This window comes from Haemaphysalis longicornis, unplaced genomic scaffold, assembly GCF_048455015.1.
Source record: "Haemaphysalis longicornis isolate Haplotype H1 unplaced genomic scaffold, Haemaphysalis longicornis Haplotype H1 scaffold_20, whole genome shotgun sequence".
NCBI lineage: Eukaryota > Metazoa > Arthropoda > Arachnida > Ixodida > Ixodidae > Haemaphysalis > Haemaphysalis longicornis.
The window spans coordinates 1,582,557-1,602,812 of record NW_027526296.1 but is presented as its reverse complement, the minus strand read 5'-3'; the positions used below and the strand labels follow the sequence as shown (position 1 = coordinate 1,602,812).

The following is a 20,256-nucleotide window of genomic DNA, read 5'->3' as shown; positions in this document are numbered from 1 at the left end:
CACCCTCTGCAGCGTCACAGGTCTGACCGCCGCCGTGGTCAGTTGCTTCGCAGCCGCTGGGGATTGAGGGCCAAGGGTTCATTGACGTATTCATGGGAGGTTGTGGCCGTTACTACACCAGGGTGGCCAATCGTGCTCTGGTGAGGGAGTGCATTACCGGCAATGGTCGCCGGGGTCAGGCCGCACCCCAAGCCCCTTTGTGCAATTCCATCAATAGGCGGATTTTTTTTAATCCGGTGGGAATTGTCCGGCACCGGGATTCGAACCACGGTCCTTCTGCACGCGAGGCCGATGCTCTACCTCTACGCCATCGCTAATAAAGCACCTATAGAGGCGTTATGACCGAAAAGCAAAAAAAACCCTGTGTGTACAAGATTTCGGCGCACGTTAAAGATCCCCAAGTGGTGAAAAATATTCTGGAGCCCTCCGCTACAGCGCGCCTCATCGCCTGCGTTGCGTCGGCGCGTTAAACCCTACAATTAATCAGAGGCGTTGTGACCATCTGTGTTGAGCCTAATTCGCTGCCTCCTCTTCTCCTGCGCATGTCCCACTCCTCTTTAGTACAAACCCGTCTATTCCTAAGGTCCTCCTGGGTTGAACGGCACATATAGATTTTTTTGCGTTCCTTACTTGGTTGCTTATACAGGACCGTTGAAACACTGTGAAATCACAGCGAACTTCTAAAAATGTTTTGCACTACCACTCGTCTAGCCTGCGCAATAGTTTCGTCTCCTACTTCTTAGAATATCGCAAATAGGAACAATCCTTTTGTTTTCGTTAGTGTGACGTATAGATGCCTTCACCGGGGCCCAGAACCGCCAGAGAAGCTGTCCGAGTTAATTGCTATAGTAACAGCCCACTGAGAAGACCTTACGTGGAAAATTCAAATCTACCGTTCTGGTACGATCAGTCACGTGCGGTAACTTCGTGGTGGACCAATGCAATCTGATTTGCGTTGCGAAGTAAAGCAGGTGCGAGGAGCAGAGAAATCTCTTGCTCAACGCGCAAGAAAATGCCCCATCAGAATGAACATGTTTTTCTACTGAAATCATAGTCGCGCCAAAACTTTTTTCCGAACATAATGAAATTGATGGACCGCAATGCTGAAACCTTGAATATTAACTTTTTCCGTTGCAGTTTACTTGGAGGAAAAGTACAGGCAACACCTATTTACCGCTCAAACTATCGATGTTTCACAATAACGGCGTTAAAATATAATGCATAAATATTTCCCTTGTTACCGGTTACTCAATAAAATGCACTATATTTAGGCCTGCTTTGAGATTCCCACACAAACAAAGCATTCTCTTTGTATCCGAAAACTCCTCGGGTGGTATTTTTTATTCACGAGCGTAACAAGTTTATCTCTCTGCTAGATTGCGGTAGAAATATATTCATAAAAGTCCCATACCACTCTCTAGCACGCAGTGAGCCTATTTGAAGGGCGCCCACATTATTCACAAATTCAAATATAGTACACTTTATAAGTTGACAGCGCTTGATTCAGCCGTGTGATACGGAAAAAGCCGATTATCCTTTAAAAAGAGCGGGTTGTGAAAAACGACCTGAAGTAAAAAATATCGCTGCCCGCTAATGGCGACAAAACGTGCTGGTTAATCTCAACTAGCAAGGTCAATGTCATGCAGCGGACGGCTCTCCGTGTCCGGTATTAGGAGCACCGCCGCGCCGACAAAAAGTCCGACTCCCAAGCCGTACACGATGAACGTGTCCTTACGTCCGAACGCTGCTACCACCTCCGCGTCGAAGTGCACCATTAAGAAAGCGATTAACCAGCGCGATGCCCACACGAACGACGAGCCGAAGAAACGCAGGCGCATAGGTATCAGCTCGCCGGTGAGCAAGGTCGGCACGTGGCAGAGGCCCACTGAGTAGCCCAGCACCAGGGCACAGACGGACAGCACGGCCTGCCAGTTGACCGGTCCGTCCAGCTTCTCGGGTGACCACTGACTGCGTCCGAGAAAAGTTGTTCATCTGAATTCAAGCGAAAAATTTCTTCAATGCGACTGATATAGGTATCGTTTGAATATATGTTACAGTTACCTATAATTAACATTTATATGTGGCTGCTACTGGTGTTGGCGGAACATCGGGGGATTCCAAATGCGGCCTCTGGATACTAATGAGTAGGACGTGACCAGATTCTTTGAAATCAATGCTGCAATACCATAGTACGGTGACATTAGGGTCTACAATCCACATTTTCACTTACCTACAGCTGTAAAGCTGAAATTTAAGCGTTAGGTGGCTGATATAGTTGTACACAGGACAGCCTGCAGTACCGTTTCAATTTTGTCGGTTGCGTTCAATGCTATGAAAACTTCACAGCACATGTATTTAAAGGTTAATAAAGCTCACTCAGAGCACCGTACGTCGTCTTTTACTCCTAAGATGTTTCAGCTCTTTCATCTCACTCTATTCACCCCACCCATCTGAAGCACCAAGCCCCAGCATTGTGGGGATGACATCTTCAGATTCCATTATTGGTTCTCTCTGTCTGTTTCTCTCTCTCTCTCTCTCTCTCTCTCTCTCTCTCTCTCTCTCTCTCTCTCTCTCTCTCTCTCTCTCTCTCTCTCTCTCTCTCTCTCTCTCTCTCTCTCTCTCTCTCTCTCTCCGGACACTAGGACACTCTTCTATAACGAAACCATTGAGTGTTTAATACGGTGGTACGCAACCCCATAAACAACTGAAGAGACATATATAGGATGAGCACAACTACTTAGGTTCTTGAACGTTACATCATGACAAAGATGTTTTAAAATACGGGGGATGTTGTCCTCACCAGCTATACAGCATATCAAGACCATTTTCACTGTATAGAACGCCCCCAACCCCCAAGATTGGGAAATCAATTATAAAAGCATGAACCCCCACTCCGAATCAAGGAAACAAAACCCAGAGCCGAACACCGAAAAACCACAATATGACATGTGAAACGGGAAGACACACGTGCTTTTTATTTATATTTACCCTTTTGTTTTTGTTCGCGTGAAACACAGAAAAGAAGCCCCCCCCCCCTCTACCCTTTAACCCCGTTGTGTAAATAGAATACCAGTACATAAACCCTAATACGACGGTGTAAATACTACTACTGGGATTTTTAAAACCTACCATTTCAGTCCGTAAAAAATAAAATATTACTTTCGTTTTCGCTTTTACAATAAACATCTATATATATATCTATATATATATATAATCTATATAATATATATATAATCGAAAGGCGTGGGTTCGGTCCCCACTCTGGGAGCGTGTTTTTCTTTCTTTCTTTCTCACGTAATTCATAAAAATTAATAATAATGTAACGTCACTAACGGTAAAAAAATAGTCTAACCTTCCCCTATGCCTTCTTTGGCGTTGCAGACTGCCGGCATTTCTTTCTGTATATATATATATATATATATATATATATATATATATATATATATATATATAGCGAATGAGAATGAGGGGCTCGTAGAAATAGAAATAACAAAGGAATAATGGCTGGCCGTCAAGAAAAGCTCGGAAAGCAAAGGGGAGGTTTTGGTAGGTCATTGAAACAGATAAAGAATTTGGAAAGAAAGAAAGAAATCGCGATCGCACCAGACCTGTATTCTGGAGGTCGTGGGTTCGGATCCCACCTGGCGGGCATTTTTTCTCCGCTTTCTTTCTTTCCAAATTCTGTATCGGTTTCAATGACCTACCCCAACCTCCCCTTTGCTTTCCGAGGTTTTCTTGACTGCCAACCATTATTCCTGTGTTATATATATATATATATATATATATATATATATATATAGGGTAGCAATAAATATAATGACGGGGCAATTTCAACCAGTTAAGGCAAAAACAAATTCCACAAATATATTCCTCGCAATAAAGCACTCCAAAAAAAACCACCGCTTTACCAACAATCACGTGGCACATGTGAACATAATCCCGCCTGCGGGGGACGTGGACGGGGTAGGAAGAGGGTGAGGAAGAAAACACAGGATGGGGAATTACGTGGCAGGTGTGGCAAAGAACTATCGTCTTTCGGCGCCATTTGCAGCGAAACAAGTAGATACTCGGCATACTTTATTCAATGCTTTTCCCTCTCCGTTGCATTTGTTCCGTTAAGTTACGAAATGGGAGCATTTCGTTTTTCACGTGGTCAGTGCAGTAGAGTGATATCACTTTTCATGCTTAAATTTGTTGAAGCGTTCTGCGCTGGCGTGGTTTTAGCGACGGATTTGTTTTTGTGGAAGTGCGTACTCCTGGAACGGATTGCAGAAGCGTAGAGCTGTGAACTGGCCCATTTTCCCGGTTACACTGACTCTTCGCTGATTTTTAGCTGCAACGCATCTCTTTAACTCGCCTTGTCCCGCGTCGTTGTCGCGGCGTAGTCCGCATCGCTCCCCCATTCTCCTGGCCGCGGCAGCTGCGCGCTCCGCCGCTCTCACCGCAGCGCCATCTGTGCGTCAGCGGGCGTGCCAGCTGTGCGTTAGCGTGCAGCTTGCGCTCAGTTAAGAATTTACACCATCTTCCCGCGAGGGTAACCATGGGGCAGATGCGACGCATCGGGGGTGAACATGCTGCGTAAATAGGATACACAACAACAGCAATCCACACGCTGACATCGCTAACATAACGGAAACGCAACGGCAAACCCCGATGCGTCGCATCTAACCCATGGTTCCCCTCGCGGGAAGATGGTGTAATTTTTTTTGTAAAGCAGTGCAACCAAGCCTAAGGACCTTTTCCGCTGATTAACTTTAGCAGGATATCCAGCAACTCTCTTGAGAAGAGAGCTATACTCGGTGACAACTTAAGAATGGCACCGGAAGTTGCCGCTGTGCCTTATCACCGTAGCCGGATGGTTCTCCGCGCGGCGCAAGTAAGGCGTTACTGGGAATATTTTGAACATGGCGTGAGCCGTTCCCGTGATTTTTTGGACCTAATATGCTTATCAACGACTCCAGTGACGACAAACAAACGGCGTGAGACAAGGCAGACGATATCACGCATTCATAGCAAACCCTTTTCAAAACGCGCGCGCACTGACGTCACGGGTCCGGCGCTTTGGCGGAGTTATACACTACATGAGGTGGTGCCGTTCTTGAGTTGTAACCGACTACAGCTGCAACGTCACTCGGAAGGCTATTGGGTGCAAACGTATGCCTTACGTGCAAACAGGGAAAAAACAGCGCTTTGCCTGAACGAGCAATAGCCCCGGATACATGGACTCGACGAAAAAGGGTCGAGTCGACTGGCGGGTTCAGCTACCTCGACCCCTCCCGCGTTTATATAAAACTCGTCCAAAGAATCGAGGTGAGGGGAGCGGCGGGGTTCACAGAAAAGGAGCTACCGTATTTTCATGATTCGAACTTTATTTTGCTAAAAGGTAGTCTTAATATTCCTGTGAGAGTTTGAAACGAGTTCAAAACCAAAATATGCTTTAAAAAGACCAGCGGCTTTCCAATTCCGAACGGACATGCAGTACCCGCAAAATCCAACTCAATCCAATAAAAACAATCCATCAACACCCCGTGAGTGAATTTCGGAGCACTAATTCCTCAATGGCATGCCACACACATTGGTTAGCTGCTGAACATTTTTTGTGCTGCTACAATTAGCCCGCAACGCCTAGAATTACGAAGATCAAGGCACACCGAATCGCAAACAGAATCAGTGTTTCCCGCTATAACTTTATTTCCAGCAGGGGCTGCGTAAGCAGTATTATGCAGCACAACCATTTATTGCTTCCACGGCTGCATATGCCAAATGAAATCTCCCTCTTCCAGGTACGTGGTGTCATGTATTTTCCATCTTCGCAGTGCGGTCAATTTCAAATTATTTTTTTAATTGTCCTCCGCTAATTTACCTGTGCATTACGAATGATTGGGGGCCCGTTTGAACCGCGTAAATACGGTATTCTTCTCCCCGCGGCCCGCGGACTCAGCCCGACCAGCCAGCCAACCCACATCCTCCCTCCGGGTCTGCTCGACTCGCCGCGACGGCTCTCCGACCCAAACCATCTGCCTATACATGAGGGAGTTAAGTCCAAAAAACCTGTTTATTTTGACTCTACGTACCCTCGTCGGGTTAATGTAAACGCGGATAATGCAGCTGAATCTCCACAGCCGCGTAATCAGTCGGCAATTGTCTGACCAGACGTCCAAACGTCGGAAGAAAGTTAAACACCCAAGCGACCGTTTTGTAGCGGTCCTAACACCTCCCCCTCCACCGTGCACGAATGAGGGGGTGCGGTGAGAAAGAGCTAATCGTCGCTGCAAGTCTCATGGCAGTTGTGCATTCTAGAGGGTCAAGCACTGACGCGACGGAACCGCTTTGTACTGGGAAATGCACCGCGCCGCGTTTGGCTCTGGAGACGGGCCGCCATAAGCCGTCGCGCTCGTCCCGGTATCTTCCCCACAATCCGCACTGCCTGCTTCATGGCGGAGAACTGGCTGGTAAGAGAACATGATTGACCGCTGCCTCGGAAGATGTTTAGGCAATACTCTGTGCGGGCATGCGAGTTGGGGGTGATGAGGGGCGTTTCCGGAACAGATGACCACGTGGTTTTAAAACGTTCATACAACCACAGCGAAATAATTGCTGCGTTCTGATAAATACGCACCAGCAAAAGCTACTTGGTTGAAACGGTTTTTGCCCTGTGATCATAGGGTGCTTCACGCGCACTTTGTGCTCTACTTTGCAATTCGAAGTTTCTCTTTATTACCTTTTGTACACCTCCTCCTAATGCAAACATCTGTGTAGTTTTCACTGTGTGTCGTAGGACCATCTGTATCTTCATGATTCTGCCCCATCATCTAGAACCTGACCATCACCCTGCTCAACCCCAGCCGAAATCAACCATACCCGTGTCGTCGACAGTTTCGGAACCATGAACAGGGATCTGTGGAAACGAAGAAATATAATGGTGGTCTTGGCGTTCTCAGGCCAATAAAGCTACCACTAATTACTTTAAAAACTCTCCGTTTACGTTATTTTAAGGCCTAAATTTGGTTAAATGGCTAAACATGCAAGTATTCATGTCCGTTCAAATAAACAGTATTACACTTTGTTATCCTTTAACGGCTTTTATTTGTTTTTCGGTAGATTTTTTCAAGGCATTTTATAATACGCTTTTTATTTATTTATTTATTTATTTTGTTTTTTTATTTATTTTAATGCCTGAAGGGCCTCCGCAGTGGAGGCATTACATGAGGGGTGGTACAAAAAATACACTTGGTACAAGCATAGAAGGGTGACATGAGCTCCATGATAACAACAAAAAAAAATATGCAGAACGTCGGTTCGAAAAAATGTACAAGAATGTAAAATTCAGCGGACACGGAAATAGTATCAATACGCAATGAATTAGTGGTAAGGCTGAAACACAAATACGATGAAAAACAACGAATAAAAATGAATAAGCTGGAAATAGCAATCATAAAGCGAAGGGCATCATACAAAAAAACGGCACCAATATATCACACAATCCCGGGCGCTGTAACCGACGACTTGACCTGGTCAAGGTTTCTTAATTGGACCACGTGATCTGAAAGATTGTTCCATTCCTTTGTAGTGCGAATAAAAAATAACTGCGCAAATGTGTTGGTACGAGGGCGAGGGCATGTTACTTGTAGTTCATTATTGCTTCGGCTAGATACATGGGGTTTCGGCACGATGTAATTGTTGGGTGATAAAGAATGATAAAACCAGTGAAATAATGCCAGCCTCGCAAGCTTCTGGCGGTGGCTGAGGGGTGGAAGAGTTACGCGTGATTTCAGGTCTGTGACACTACGTAGTAAATGATGAGTAGTCCGAGAAAGGGAATCTAACGGCGCGGTTTTGAATTGCTTCTATGTTATCGGTTAGGTACTTCTGATGCGGATCCCATATGGCGGCTGCATACTCTAATTTAGTGCGGATTAGGGTTTTATAGTCTAGCAGTTTTAAGTGAAAAGGAGCAAGTTTTATTATACGCTGCAGATACCCAAGATACCTACTAGCGCTGGCGATTAACTTGTTTATGTGGACGGTCCTGGAGAGATCATTCTTGATGTGAACACCGAAGTACTTATAAGACTTTGTGGATTGTAAAGAGGAGCCTGAAAGAGTGTAATTAAAAGTTAACGGACTCGCGCGTCGTGAAAAAGACATTAATTTGCACTTGGAAACGTTTAGTGACATTTGCCAACTTTTACACCAGTTTGCAATAGTAATTAGGTCGGATTGTAAGGTAAGTTGGCAATGGTTACAACTAATTTTGGCATACAGCACACAGTCATCTGCAAAGAGACGTATGTTGTTAGTAATGTCGGAAGGCAGATCGTTAATATAAATAAGAAACAGCAGTGGGCCAAGTACCGTACCTTGTGGCACGCCGGAAAGAACAGGGGTTGTGTTAGATTGCGCGGCATTTACTACGACGAACTGCTTTCTTGTTCTGTGGAAGATTTCTATCTAGTTGAATACATATTAATCTAGATTTAGCTGCGACGTGTTTGTACATTAGACGGCGATGAGGTACCTTGTCGAATGCTTTTTCGAAATCGAGGAAAATTACATCTGTTTGGATATTGCTGTCGAGATTAACGTGTAAATCATGGGTGAAGGCGGCAAGTTGTGTTTCGCACGATAGTCCCTTACGAAACCCATTCTGTGAGATAGAAAGGAAGTTATTGCGCTCGAGGTGATTTATTATGTGCGTGAAAATTATATGTTCCATAATTTTTGATGGAACGGATGTTATTGAGATGTGTCGATAGTTCAGAGGTGATGATCTGTTGCCACTTTTAAAGGTAGGAACAATCTTCCCTAGTTTCCATTTAATGGGAACACAGCTAGATGACAAGGATTGAGTGAAGAGCAAAGTAAAAATGGCACTGACATGAACCTTAACATTTTTCAGGATTTTGGAGTTTATTTCGTCTGGTCCGGTGGCGGACGACAGTTTCATATTTTTAATTATGTGAAGAATTCCACTGGGCGTGATTGAAGTCGGGAGCATCGGTTCTAAAATTACTGGTTGTGAGGAGACGAAGGGGTTCATATCTGTTTCTGTCGTTACTACTGAAGAAAACGCCTTGTTCCGTGTGATAGCAGTGTCACTATCGGTTAGTTCATCATTCTTGTCGTCATAGAGCCTTATCGTGGTTGGAGGAGATGGGGTGACGGCCTTCCAAAATTGCTTGGGTTTATTTTTTAACATATTTGTTAGTGTTATCTCGAAGAAGTTTTGCTTGGCAGCGCGAATGGTTTTTGGAAGCTTTTTTACCGCACTTTGGTATGCTTGCCACGTGGGGTGATCATTTCTTGCCTTTGCTTTCCTAAACAATCTTTTCTTTCTACTTATTTCCTTTTTAGTTGAGTTAGAGAACCATAGCGCTTACTGTTTGCTCTGAATAGTTACCATTGGAACACATTCGTCAAATAATTCTTGCATTTTATCCGAAAACAGCCTCCAGTTTTGTTCTACTGAGCGGTCGCGATAACCTATCTCGAAAAAAGGATAAAATTCTTTGAGTTCAGTGGTATATCTTTCATAGTTGCCTTTTTCATAAAGTTTAATTTGCTTCCTCCTCGGTTTTTCTGTCTGAAATGATGATTGAAAAAATGCCAAGATAACTTTATGATCGCTAATTTCCTTTAGGTAATGTACTGCCTGGATACAGCTTGGGTCGGACATGAGAATCAAGTCAAGAATGATGGCGGGTGAGTGGTCTTTCTCGTAGCTTGGGTTATTATTTGCGTTAATTGAAGATTTTGAAGTGTAGCTAGGAATTGGCGGGACTCCCCAGTGGATCCATTGAATTTCAAGACCAGTCAATAGCAGGGTAGTTAGAGTCGCCGTATATTATTAAATCTGCTGCGGGATATTTTTTTCGAATAAGGTCAAGGGAATCATTAAAGTGCGTGCAAAAATCGGCATCTGGTTTTGGGGGGCGATAGCAAGTTCCGATAATAGTGAGGTTTGATCGGGTTCGGCAAGCTATGTAGATTATCTCTAGGGGGCTTTGTAATTCTATTTTGAAGTAAATACTGAATTTTTTATTCCAATTACAACGCCCCCACCTTGGTTTAGTAAGCGGTCTCTACGGTAAAGAGCAAAACCAAGCAAGTATGGAGTAACTACTGAGTCGGCAATATGTGATAAAAGCCATGTTTCTGTAAGAATGACGAAATCGCAATCAGCTGATTGGATTACGGCGGATAGTTCTTCTCGCTTGGGAAGAAAGCTACGAATGTTGGTATAAAGAATCGAGTATGTTACGTCAGTAGATATAGAGGCATTCTGCGGTGGGTTACGGAGGGGTGAATGTGGCAGATAAGGTTTTGTGATATTTTTCTTTTGCTAGCTACCCCGTTCTGTCATTTCTTTCACCAATTTATGCATAGTGTCATAGTAGTATGTCTTCTTTCCAATGATCAGTTTTTTGTAGCGTAATTTAATGGGCGCATTCCGTTCACGAGCGAAGCCAATTAGCTCACGACGAACGGAACGCGTTGCGAAACAGAAATCCTCAGATATGCGTATGCTTGCGCCTTTGAGCGTGAAGGCTTGAGATAGAACATCATCCTTAGTTTTATAAGAAGCGAAATTTTCAATTATCGGACGAATTTTGTCAGGGGCGATTCTGCCGATACGATGCGCTCTTTGAATGTCCGTCGGTTCCAGTGTTATTTTCAAAGTGTCTCTGCAAATATTGGTTACAAGTTTTTTGCTGTCTGCCCAAGATTCCTACTCGCCTTCTTCGACGCCGTAGAAGACAAGATTGCAGCGACGCGACCTGTCCTCGGCGTCATTTAGTCTGTCCTCAATGCTAACAAGTCTGTCCGACGTCTGCACGGATGTTGTCAAGAAATTGTCAACATCCGACCTCACGTCCGGTAATAGTTTGCATTCGTCCTCGGTTATCACTATGCGCGCAAAAATTTCACCAAGGGTCTGTTCAGCGTTAGTAAGGCGCGCATTAATGGACTTAAGTTCTGCTAAAATTTCTGCCTGTCCGGCTTCTAATGTTGATAACATGGCATGGACCGTTTGGTCAGTTTGGTTGGTTTGGTTGCGTGTGGTAGGGCCTGGATTTTCCTCCACGTCTCCGGACAGTAACAACAGTTCATGAGCAATGTTCACAACACTACAAAGCAACGAACCAACGCAGCGCGTGCTCCGCAGCTGCACCAGATAACGATTACTAGTCTTCTTAGCATAAAGAGAATCATAAAAGCGTACCGTCGTGATATGGTGTATATGGTCGATAAGTTCCAATTCATTGTTAAAAATACTTTGTATTTTTAATGCCCTCCGAACACTATTATAACCGCTCGATGTGTGTTAACTTTGCCAATAATGTAAATTTTGTAAAACTCACGGCTTTGCTCAATTTTAGCTGTGAGAGTACAGCGCAAAGAATGCTACGCATTGAAAAATACTTGTGGAAGGTTCCTTACATCAGAACCAGATGATCCAGAGGCCTCAAGGCGAACAGGGTTCCTGCGACCAGGAGAGCCGAAGCGCACAAGAGTCGACGGCGACCGACTAGGCTGGTGAGGGCCGAAAAGCTGGCCGTGACGATCACGAGGGCGGCGAGCAACAAGAAGGCCCCCACTCCGCTGTAGCCTGCTCCCAGGAGCGTCGCCATGACTTGGATGGCCCGCATCGTGAAGAGCGGGGTGCACGACATGTTGTGCGCCAGGTGCAGTAGCAGGCAGACGCACATCATTCTGCGGGAAAGGATGATTGCTTGGAATGATTTTTATTGCTTTCGGAACAGCCTAAAATCACCGTCACCCTCGTCGTACAGAGCTTCGAATTATCTTCGTGCAGTGCTCGCACGGTGTCACTTTAATGTTTAAAGTGGCATGAGGACCACATAGAACTGCGCGGCGTTGACAGAATAGGTAGCCAAGAGAACACCCTCACCACTTTTAAGGCAGCCTTTATTCTAACTGCTTAGAAGTTAAGGGAATAAAACGAGAAAACGGGTAGTTGTTGGTACTCAAGACCTACTTCTCCACACTTTACTGTTGGAATAGTAGCAACGTAACATTAGGCGGCCTGGTTGGCTCTACACAAAATACCGTCATTAGAGCTGGTATACTGAATTCACCACCAAAGCTCGTTGCGCTACGAAGTAAAATCCCTCTATTTTTCACTGAAGCCCACATCTAAGCACCTGCATTAAAAATCTAAAAAAAAATGAGCGCAAGATTGCCCTAATTAGGAGGCCAACAATGCAAGGGCCTCATCGTATGCACTATCCCTGAGTGGCTCCCCAACAGCATTATGTTTTTGGAACATTGTATCAATAACGGTATTCATGTTTGCCGATGGCCACCGAGGTTTCAGGTAACTCAATTCTGCCGATTATAGTCAATTTTACTGCTTAAAGCAATAGGGCACTGCATTGAGCTGCCGGTTGGCCTTCTTCGCGGCGTTAGCACCAGTCTAATTAGTAAATGGTGTAATTAGGCTGCAAGCAGTTGATGTCAGGTCTGCCCATCAAGCCAAAAATGTCTTTTGCAAAGGAAGAAACTTCAACATAGAAGATAACTGAAGCTAATGATGAGCTGCATGATCTTTTGTATTAGGCGAAGGCTTATGTTGCCATATTGTCTTCCTTAGAGCCCGGTCGTTCAACAAGGCGGCATTAGCGTGCAGATATCAAAGGGCTACTGACACAAAATTTTGAAGGCGAGATAACTTCGGAGATAGATTGGTGTGACAACACATACATCATCTGCAAAATATCAGCGGCGAATACGGCCTGGAACATATATTTAAAATAAATTTTAAAGTGTGCGAAACGCAACCCAGTAGCCAGTAGAAGACCACGCTCATTCGACATCCCGTGGATATTTTGTAAATAAACAGCATCCAAACACGTCACGGGTTTGTGTTTGCCGCTTCCGCACTGCCGCCGTTTTTCGCAGGCTCGACCTACTCTCTCGACAACGAACGACGGAGGCGCCGTGATTTCGTCTGCTCATCGGGCAGCTGGCCGCGACCAAACTTCTACAGCGGTTCCAGGCACTCTGTTTTTATTACTTTTTATTTACATTGGACGCGAAAACGCGCCGGAGACGCGAAAAGCCCACTGAGCGAGCCGAACGGTCGCTGTGCACACGGCTTCCACGGGCGCGAAGTGGCGCAGGCCGGTGCAGGTAGCTCGAGTAAAGCTTGTTATTGTCATCTGCACCGCCTACCAGAGCGGCAATCGAATATCCGCTGCAGTGCTAAGCCGAACACATGTGTAGGCAGACCTGTAGGCAAAACGGCCGGCTGCAACCAGCGCGCGTGTCTCGAGCGTCGCGCGTCGTTCTTTAGCCGCGGTAGCATTTGCACTCGCAGCGCCTGCATCACGTCCACGGTCGCTTTTTAATTAAGCGGCTCACGAGATCAGTACGTGAGGGCATTCGCAGAAACTGCCGGCGATGCGGATTCGACAGTGCTACGGCCGCTCTGCTCTGTGATATCCCTCCGACGGTCACGTGGTCAGCTTTGTTCATACAAAATCCATCGTTTCGCGGCACCCGCTGAAACCGAAACTGCGACTGCCGCATTGAAAATGCCTCTAATCAAACAACCGTCGCACGCTTAAGCAAATGAGGTTTCTACAGGTGATAAGTAGGTCACTAGCTACTTATCGCAACAAAAAAACCAGATGCGAAATTTTTGTGTCAGTGCCCCTTTAAAATAGAAGTAGGCTTTAGAATAGGTGGACGGATAAATTCAAATATTTGGGGGGAAATAAGTAACCAGCTCCACCGACGCAAGATGAAAGACTCTGGAAATCATTGGGAGAGGCCTGTGTCCTGCAGTGGACACAAACGGGAATCATGATGATAATGATGATGACGATGACGACCATGATCATATTATGATGACGATGATTCGGTGATCTTCAATAGTCTGGTGAAATTTTCATGAACTGCAGGGTACCGGAACAAGACGATGCCTCACCGTGCCTCCTTGTGCGTGCGAGTCGGATGGACCAGCTGCGAGGCTTCTTCTGCCTCCTTCGACCGGTACTCGGGCTGCGGAACAACGCCATACATACGCGCCGTGGCGACGTTGACGTCCTTGCGGCACCCGTACGCCAGGTACCAGTGAGGACTCTCGACCACGTAGTACTGCAGCGACAAGGCTGCTACGCACAGTATGGCGCATGTGCTGGCCTGCATGCTCCAGGAGAGTCCGCTCACTGTGTAGGCGATCAGGGCACCGGCGCTGGTGGCCGCCTGCGCGGATCGTCGGAGCAGATCACAATGCCAAGATAATGTGACAATTGTCGGAGCTGGTAACCAAGGTGTATCTCAGAATATGATAGCCTGGAGTAATGTCATGAACTAAAAATTTGTTTTTTATATAAGCCCACCATACTGAAGTGGGAGTAATTATTTTAGTCCGCTTTTTCTTCATTATTTCTTTTTTTTAATCACGTGCATATGTAGCAATCCCGTTCTACCGGATTGGTACATAGCTGATAAATATAGCACAAATTATTCTGTTCCAAATGCTGTAATATGATTTTGACGTTGCTTGGGATGTGACCTACAAAAGAGGGTCAACGTTGTAAGCGACAGACAGCCGTTAGGCCTACCTTCATGCTTTGACACTAAACTTCAACTGGTACCCGCAGCTTGACGTATAGTGAGGGACTATGCAGCTCTTGTAGTTAGGATGAACCTAAAGAGTACGTAGCGTTGCCAACATTAAAAAAAAACAGCGTTCGGTTGGTGAATTGAAGAGCAGGGCAATGCGCGGGCTTTCGGCTCCAGCCAGTGGTGATATTGTGCTAGCGTATATCGGTCGTGGCGGTCCTTTAGCAATGCTGTGTAAGGAAAACCTATTTTAAGGTCTTGCTCAGAAATCACGTCTTCACTGCTACTCTTTGTATTAAATCTGCATGTACTCTTAGTGTTTCCCATGAAGTCTTGTTTATGTCCTTGCGTTTGTCGTGATGTTCCATCATTGTTTCATGCGGAGCGATATAAATAAATGATCGGTTCTGTTGGTGCTCTTCGTGTTGCGGCGGCAAATTTCGTGCGGTGTCGGTGTCGGCTTTAACAAATTCTGAGCTAATTCTTATGGTCTCTTAATTCGCTTAGAAGGCTGTTTGTGCGAATGGGGCTTATTTTACTTTCTTTCCCTGCAGGGAGGTAGTACATCGCCATTCTTGTAGGAGACCAGAAAGTAGTGTACTTGAAAACGGGATTAGCAACCATAGAATATTAGAATTACTAATTACACGGAGTTAGTGCAATTATTTGTAGTGATTGGTGTATATGTGGAACAGTGCGCGTGTATTCGCCAGATCGGCGTAAGGCTGAAAGTCGTCACACGTACTACAGGTTCAAAAACCCACAGCAATGCCCCAGGCGTCAGCGCTCAAAGAAAAAACAAAGCCGTAAACCACTATTTGACACAGCACAGGGCTGGAAGCCCCCGCTAAGCATCCCTTCAATGAGCTTGAAGAAGTCCTGCTCGACCTCTTCAACTGCGCGTGGCCCTTCAGTCATGCGCCTAGCGAGCAAATCGAAGAACAATCACTCTCTGCTCAGCTACTTTTGTAGGCTTTCTACCATCGTCTGCAAACAGTAGTCTCTCTGCAGTGGGGTACTTGCCTCCGTCAGGCTTCCGTAGAGTGCCCTCTTCTCGGGCGGTGCAACATCGGTGACGTAGAGGCACGCGCAGTTCGTCATGATGCCCAGCCAAACGCCCGAGGCGGCCCTGTTTAACATGAACATCCAGACGGTGTTGGAAAAAATGATGCAAATCCAAGCACCGAGGAGACCGAGGACGCACACGATGAAAGTGCGTCGATGGCCCACCAAGTGAAGCAGAAGCCCTGAAATGCGAATTTAGAGAGGCCATGAGCAGGCAAAATGGCGCTCGGTGTTGGCGCATCTCAAGCAACGGAGCTGAGAACGGTGCTTTCTCGATCTCGCTTTAGTAGTCATCATATTCATCTCCGACGGTGCACCAGCATCTCACTGTTTTTCGTACGGCAAAACTGGAGCAGTTATCGCATTCCTCTTAAATACAAGTTTGGTGAATGTTTCGTTCTACTTCATCCTTTAGTTGCACAAATTATGCGAAGCGCTTATGTTCCACGATTACATGTTAATAATTAGTTCTGGAATGGAGAATTGCGCCGGCAGATTCACAACCTGTGTTGCGCAGCACTAGGGGCAAAAGCAATAAAATGATGTGAGTTTTGTGTTTTGTTTTCAATTTCATAGCTGGCTATAACCAGAGCTAACAGAGCTGGCTCTGTTAGCTCCAGAGCTGGCTATAACCAGAGCTAACCTGTTGCGAAGGAAAATTACACATGCCCCTGAAAAGCGGCCATAGAGCTCCAAAGGGAAGCTTCACGTCCAAGTTCTTGATCAATTCGCTCTCGCGCTTCAAACTGCTATAGCCTCTTGCTCAGCGCTCTCCACCACGGTGCTCGGTCGAGCCGCGCTCGACTGCTGTCGTACAAAAATGCCACGGAGCATTATCGTTTTTCCCGCCGCCCTCACCCCCTGCCCACACATCCTTAAAAAACGCTCCGGGGCGCCTATGGCAACAATTCCAGACCAATTCCCTCGGCTGTCATTCCATCCTCCACGAGTCCTCTCCTCTCAGTTCTCTTCGCCCCGCTACCCCCTCTTTGAGTCACTGGACACTTTAACTCCCGCCATGTGGGCCCGTCCGCTCAACCCATTCTCCCCATCTCCAGCATCGAGTAGTGGGAGGGCAGGCTGAGCGGCGGCCATTCTGGAGGCGACTACTTCTGGTTGGCCGAATCGTCACCGTTGCCGCAAGCGATGTACCGGCGGCGACCACGGACTCATAAGCCAATATGCCCAGAAAATGAAGTGACTCTCTCTCTCTCTCTCTCTCTCTCTCTCTCTCTCTCTCTCTCTCTCTCTCTCTCTCTCTCTCTCTCTCTCTCTCTCTCTCTCCTTTTCTAAACTCAGTTGTTAGTGCAACTATCCTAGATAGGCGATAGTCCCGGGGTCAAATCCTGCATCACTTCGAACTTTCACTACGATGTTGCAGAGGAAACTGCGTAAATCTTTGCAGCCGTACGGTCACATTTCGGGTGGATGTCATTTTTTTCTTCCAAGAAAGTTACTCCACCTGGCAGATTTCCCCTAAATCTGGTCAATTAAGCTTACTTACTACCAACGGCTATCGAGGCACAAAACAGAGCAACGCAGCTACCCAGGGATACGAAATGCTAGGTGCCGGTGTTTAGCCCTGCAGTTAATTAAGAGAAGCGATGCCGGCATCGTGTTGCTTTCAAAATAGTGCAAGAACCGGCTTGAGAGCGCAGGGAAGAGCCAGGAACGCCAACTCAGCCCGACACACAGGGCACGAAATTTTTCATAGAAAGATGTGAAATAGGACGTGAGAATGGTATTGCAAAAAAATTATCGCTTAAGAATCTATATGTTTATCAGATGGCCACTGAAAATGATGCGCTTCATCTTGAGAATTATTGCCTGTTTTCACATTCCTAGATTCCCAACCAAGCTTCAGCTGAACGCTGGAATGATCGCTTTGGGAAAACAAATAGGCTGAGTTAGATAATACTGAAGTGCAACGAGCAGTTTGTAGACACATGTGACCATGGCCCCTTCTCTAGAGTGGTCCCTAGAGAAGGCAAGGGCTGCAGGGGGCGGCAGAAAGTTAGATTGGCAGATGAGATCAAGATGTTTGCGGGGATAAATTGGTCGCAGTTAGCACAGAACCGGGGTCATTGGAAAATAATGGGAGAGGCCTTTGCCCTGCAGTGGGTGTAGATAGGCTGCTGATGATGATGATGACCTTCAAAAGCTTCACTGTTGCACTACAAAAGCGGAATCCAAGGCTATGTCATAGAGACTCAAATTGCCAGCCGACCCTTGCAAAAAAGCAGCAAATAATTAACCAGTTTTCGTTACGGTACCCTGGAACGCAAGTTGAGGAACCGATACCAGCCCTGCATACCACGTGTGACTATCATTCAAAGAAAGAAACCGTGCTGACCATCTCGCTATCACATTTAAAAAAAAACGATATTCCCAAGCATTTCTTGTCATTTTCGGAAGCAAAACCAGTAACTCCGTGTTTGACGAGAAAAATTTGCAGTAGAACCATTTTGTCAGGCTGATATGCAATTGCGAAACCTTGTGGGAAAGTGTTGATATATATTGCCGCAAACCATGTATGGGTTTGTTTAATTATTGTTTGTTTTTACTGCCGGGCCACGCCCGGCTGTGGTATCTGCGTTCCTAGCCAAGCGCGTTTTCCATTCTTTATTTTTATGGCGCACGGGCTATCACATTCAGATAAGCAAAATGTTTCGCCCTAACGTCGCCAGCCCAGAATAACCTTTTGCGATCTACCATGTTCTGGATGTGAATTGACGGTTCCAGAAACACTCGCGCCGAAAGATAAAAGCCTGCAGAGCAGACGCCGCGACATTCGATTCGACGACACTCGCCTGTACAAGTCACTTTGTTGACCGCTGCTTCGCCGCCTCTCTCTTCTCTTGAGTTGTTAGGGGAGCACACGTTTGCTCCAATACACTTGTTTCTCTTTCAAGACAACTGCGTCGTCCTTGGCTTCGTGACATCTGGTAGAGGTTCGGGGTACTAAGCCTTTATGCTCTCTACGACATCTGGAAGCCGCCAAGCCAGTCCAACCAGAGAAAGCTGCCGACTGCAAGGATTGCTACCCGAGTTCGGTCTTCTGCCAGAAGGGCCCAAGAGAAGGAACGCTGCAACCAACACCATGGTGCAAGAAACAACGTCGCCAATTGTCCGGCAGCAGCTCCGGGAACCGCAATCGTCCCGGGGAGCCCCGCTGAAGACCCCGAAGAATGGTTGGAGAAGCTGGAGTGCGTCCGCATCTTCAACAGGTGGGACGGCGAAGAAACTTTCCGGCATGTATTCTTTTACTTAGAAGATGCTGCTTGAACTTGGTTCGAGAACCATGAGAGCTCTGTGACCGACTGGACTCAATTCAAAAGGGAGTTCTTAAGACCGTAACTACCGTGGTGAGAAAAAAGCGAGCTGCGCTTTTGCTTGAAACTCGAACGCAGCACCAAAACGACTGTGTCGTGATCTTCGTTGAGGAGATGAAGCGACCTTTTCGCCGTGCGAACCCCGAAATGACCGAAAAAAGAAGCTCAGGTTTCTAATGCGAGGAGTGAAGCAAGAGCTTTTTGCTTGTCTAGTGCGTAACCCGCCGAAGACGGTGGCGGAATTCACGTCTGAGGCGGCCGCGATGGAGAAGACGCTAGAAATTCGAACGAGGCAGTACGACCGCCCTGTCAACGCACTGTTCTCGGAGACCATCGGTGTCGCAACTCTAAGCTCCGATACATTGCGCGAGACCATCCTAGCAGTGGTCAAGAAGGAGCTTCAGAAGATTTTTCCAACGACGCCGCAACCTCAAGTGACTGACGTCATCCCCTGACTGACTGACCCTGGCTGACTGACGCAACCCTGACTGACGTCATCCGAGAAGAGGTTCAACAGGCGCTGGGGTCTTCTACGCCTTCAGAAGCACCCCGTCAGCCCCAAGCGATGACCTACTCCGCAGGTCTTCGTCAACCCCGTCCTGCTCCAACCTGTCGTCAAGAGGCCGAGCCATACCGCCGTGCAATGCCGCCCGCCCGACGCCCTGTAGACCAATACCAGACGCCAAGGAAGACCGACGTGTGGCGTACGCCTGATAATCGCCCGCTGTGCTACCACTGCGGAGAGGCCGACAACATCTACTATCGCTGTCCCTACAAGAGGCGCGGTTTGCGAGGGTTCTCCGTCGACGCCCCACGCCCCCGATGCGGCCAGCGCCCTGATTAGATCGAAGAATACCTCCCCAACACCAACCGAGGACCAGCCCGCTTCAACCGTTCACCGTCGCCCTACCCGTATCAGTCACCCAACCGCCGCAGCACTGCTGACTTCTCAAGTGGAAGGTCCCCCAGCCCACTCGGGGAAACTAAAAGCAGCAACTTCTGGAGGTAAAGTTGCACGACTGCGGAAAAATGAAAACCCTCCAACGACGCAGTGACTCGCTGAGTACCATGATTCACGACATGCCCTCAGCCCGTCGACGGCAACCTATCCCTGACGTGACTCCAGAACACGACGAGAGCAAAACAGCGCGACGCGTACCCGACATGACCGAACCTGCCGCTGAGAACACGACGAAGACTACGACGCATAGTGCTCGACCGTCAACACTTACAAGCCGAGATACGACGCCCCGATGCACCCGAA

At 46.9% G+C, this 20,256-nt stretch overlaps 1 protein-coding gene across 1 annotated transcript; it reads right to left on the bottom strand.

The window, feature by feature from the left end:
- Nucleotides 1–1,619: 1,619 nt before the first annotated feature.
- On the bottom strand, nt 1,620–19,624 carry LOC144172348 (facilitated trehalose transporter Tret1-like). Its single transcript, XM_077701103.1, has 5 exons — nt 19,567–19,624; nt 15,619–15,842; nt 13,955–14,232; nt 11,443–11,715; nt 1,620–1,968 (listed from the first exon to the last, which is right to left on the bottom strand). The coding sequence occupies exons 1-5, from the start codon at nt 19,622–19,624 to the stop codon at nt 1,620–1,622; spliced, it is 1,182 nt and encodes a 393-aa protein (XP_077557229.1).
- Between the last annotated feature and the right edge of the window lie 632 nt (nt 19,625–20,256).

Coding starts and splice junctions, on each gene's coding strand:
- LOC144172348 (XM_077701103.1), bottom strand. CDS start 19,624: ATGGCTCGGCCTCTTGACGACAGGTTGGAGCAGGACGGGGTTGACGAA. Junction 15,843..19,566: donor GGTTGACGAAGACCTGCGGA/GTAGGTCATCGC, acceptor TTCGCATTTCAG/GGCTTCTGCTTCACTTGGTG. Junction 14,233..15,618: donor TCTACGGAAGCCTGACGGAG/GCAAGTACCCCA, acceptor CGATCCGCGCAG/GCGGCCACCAGCGCCGGTGC.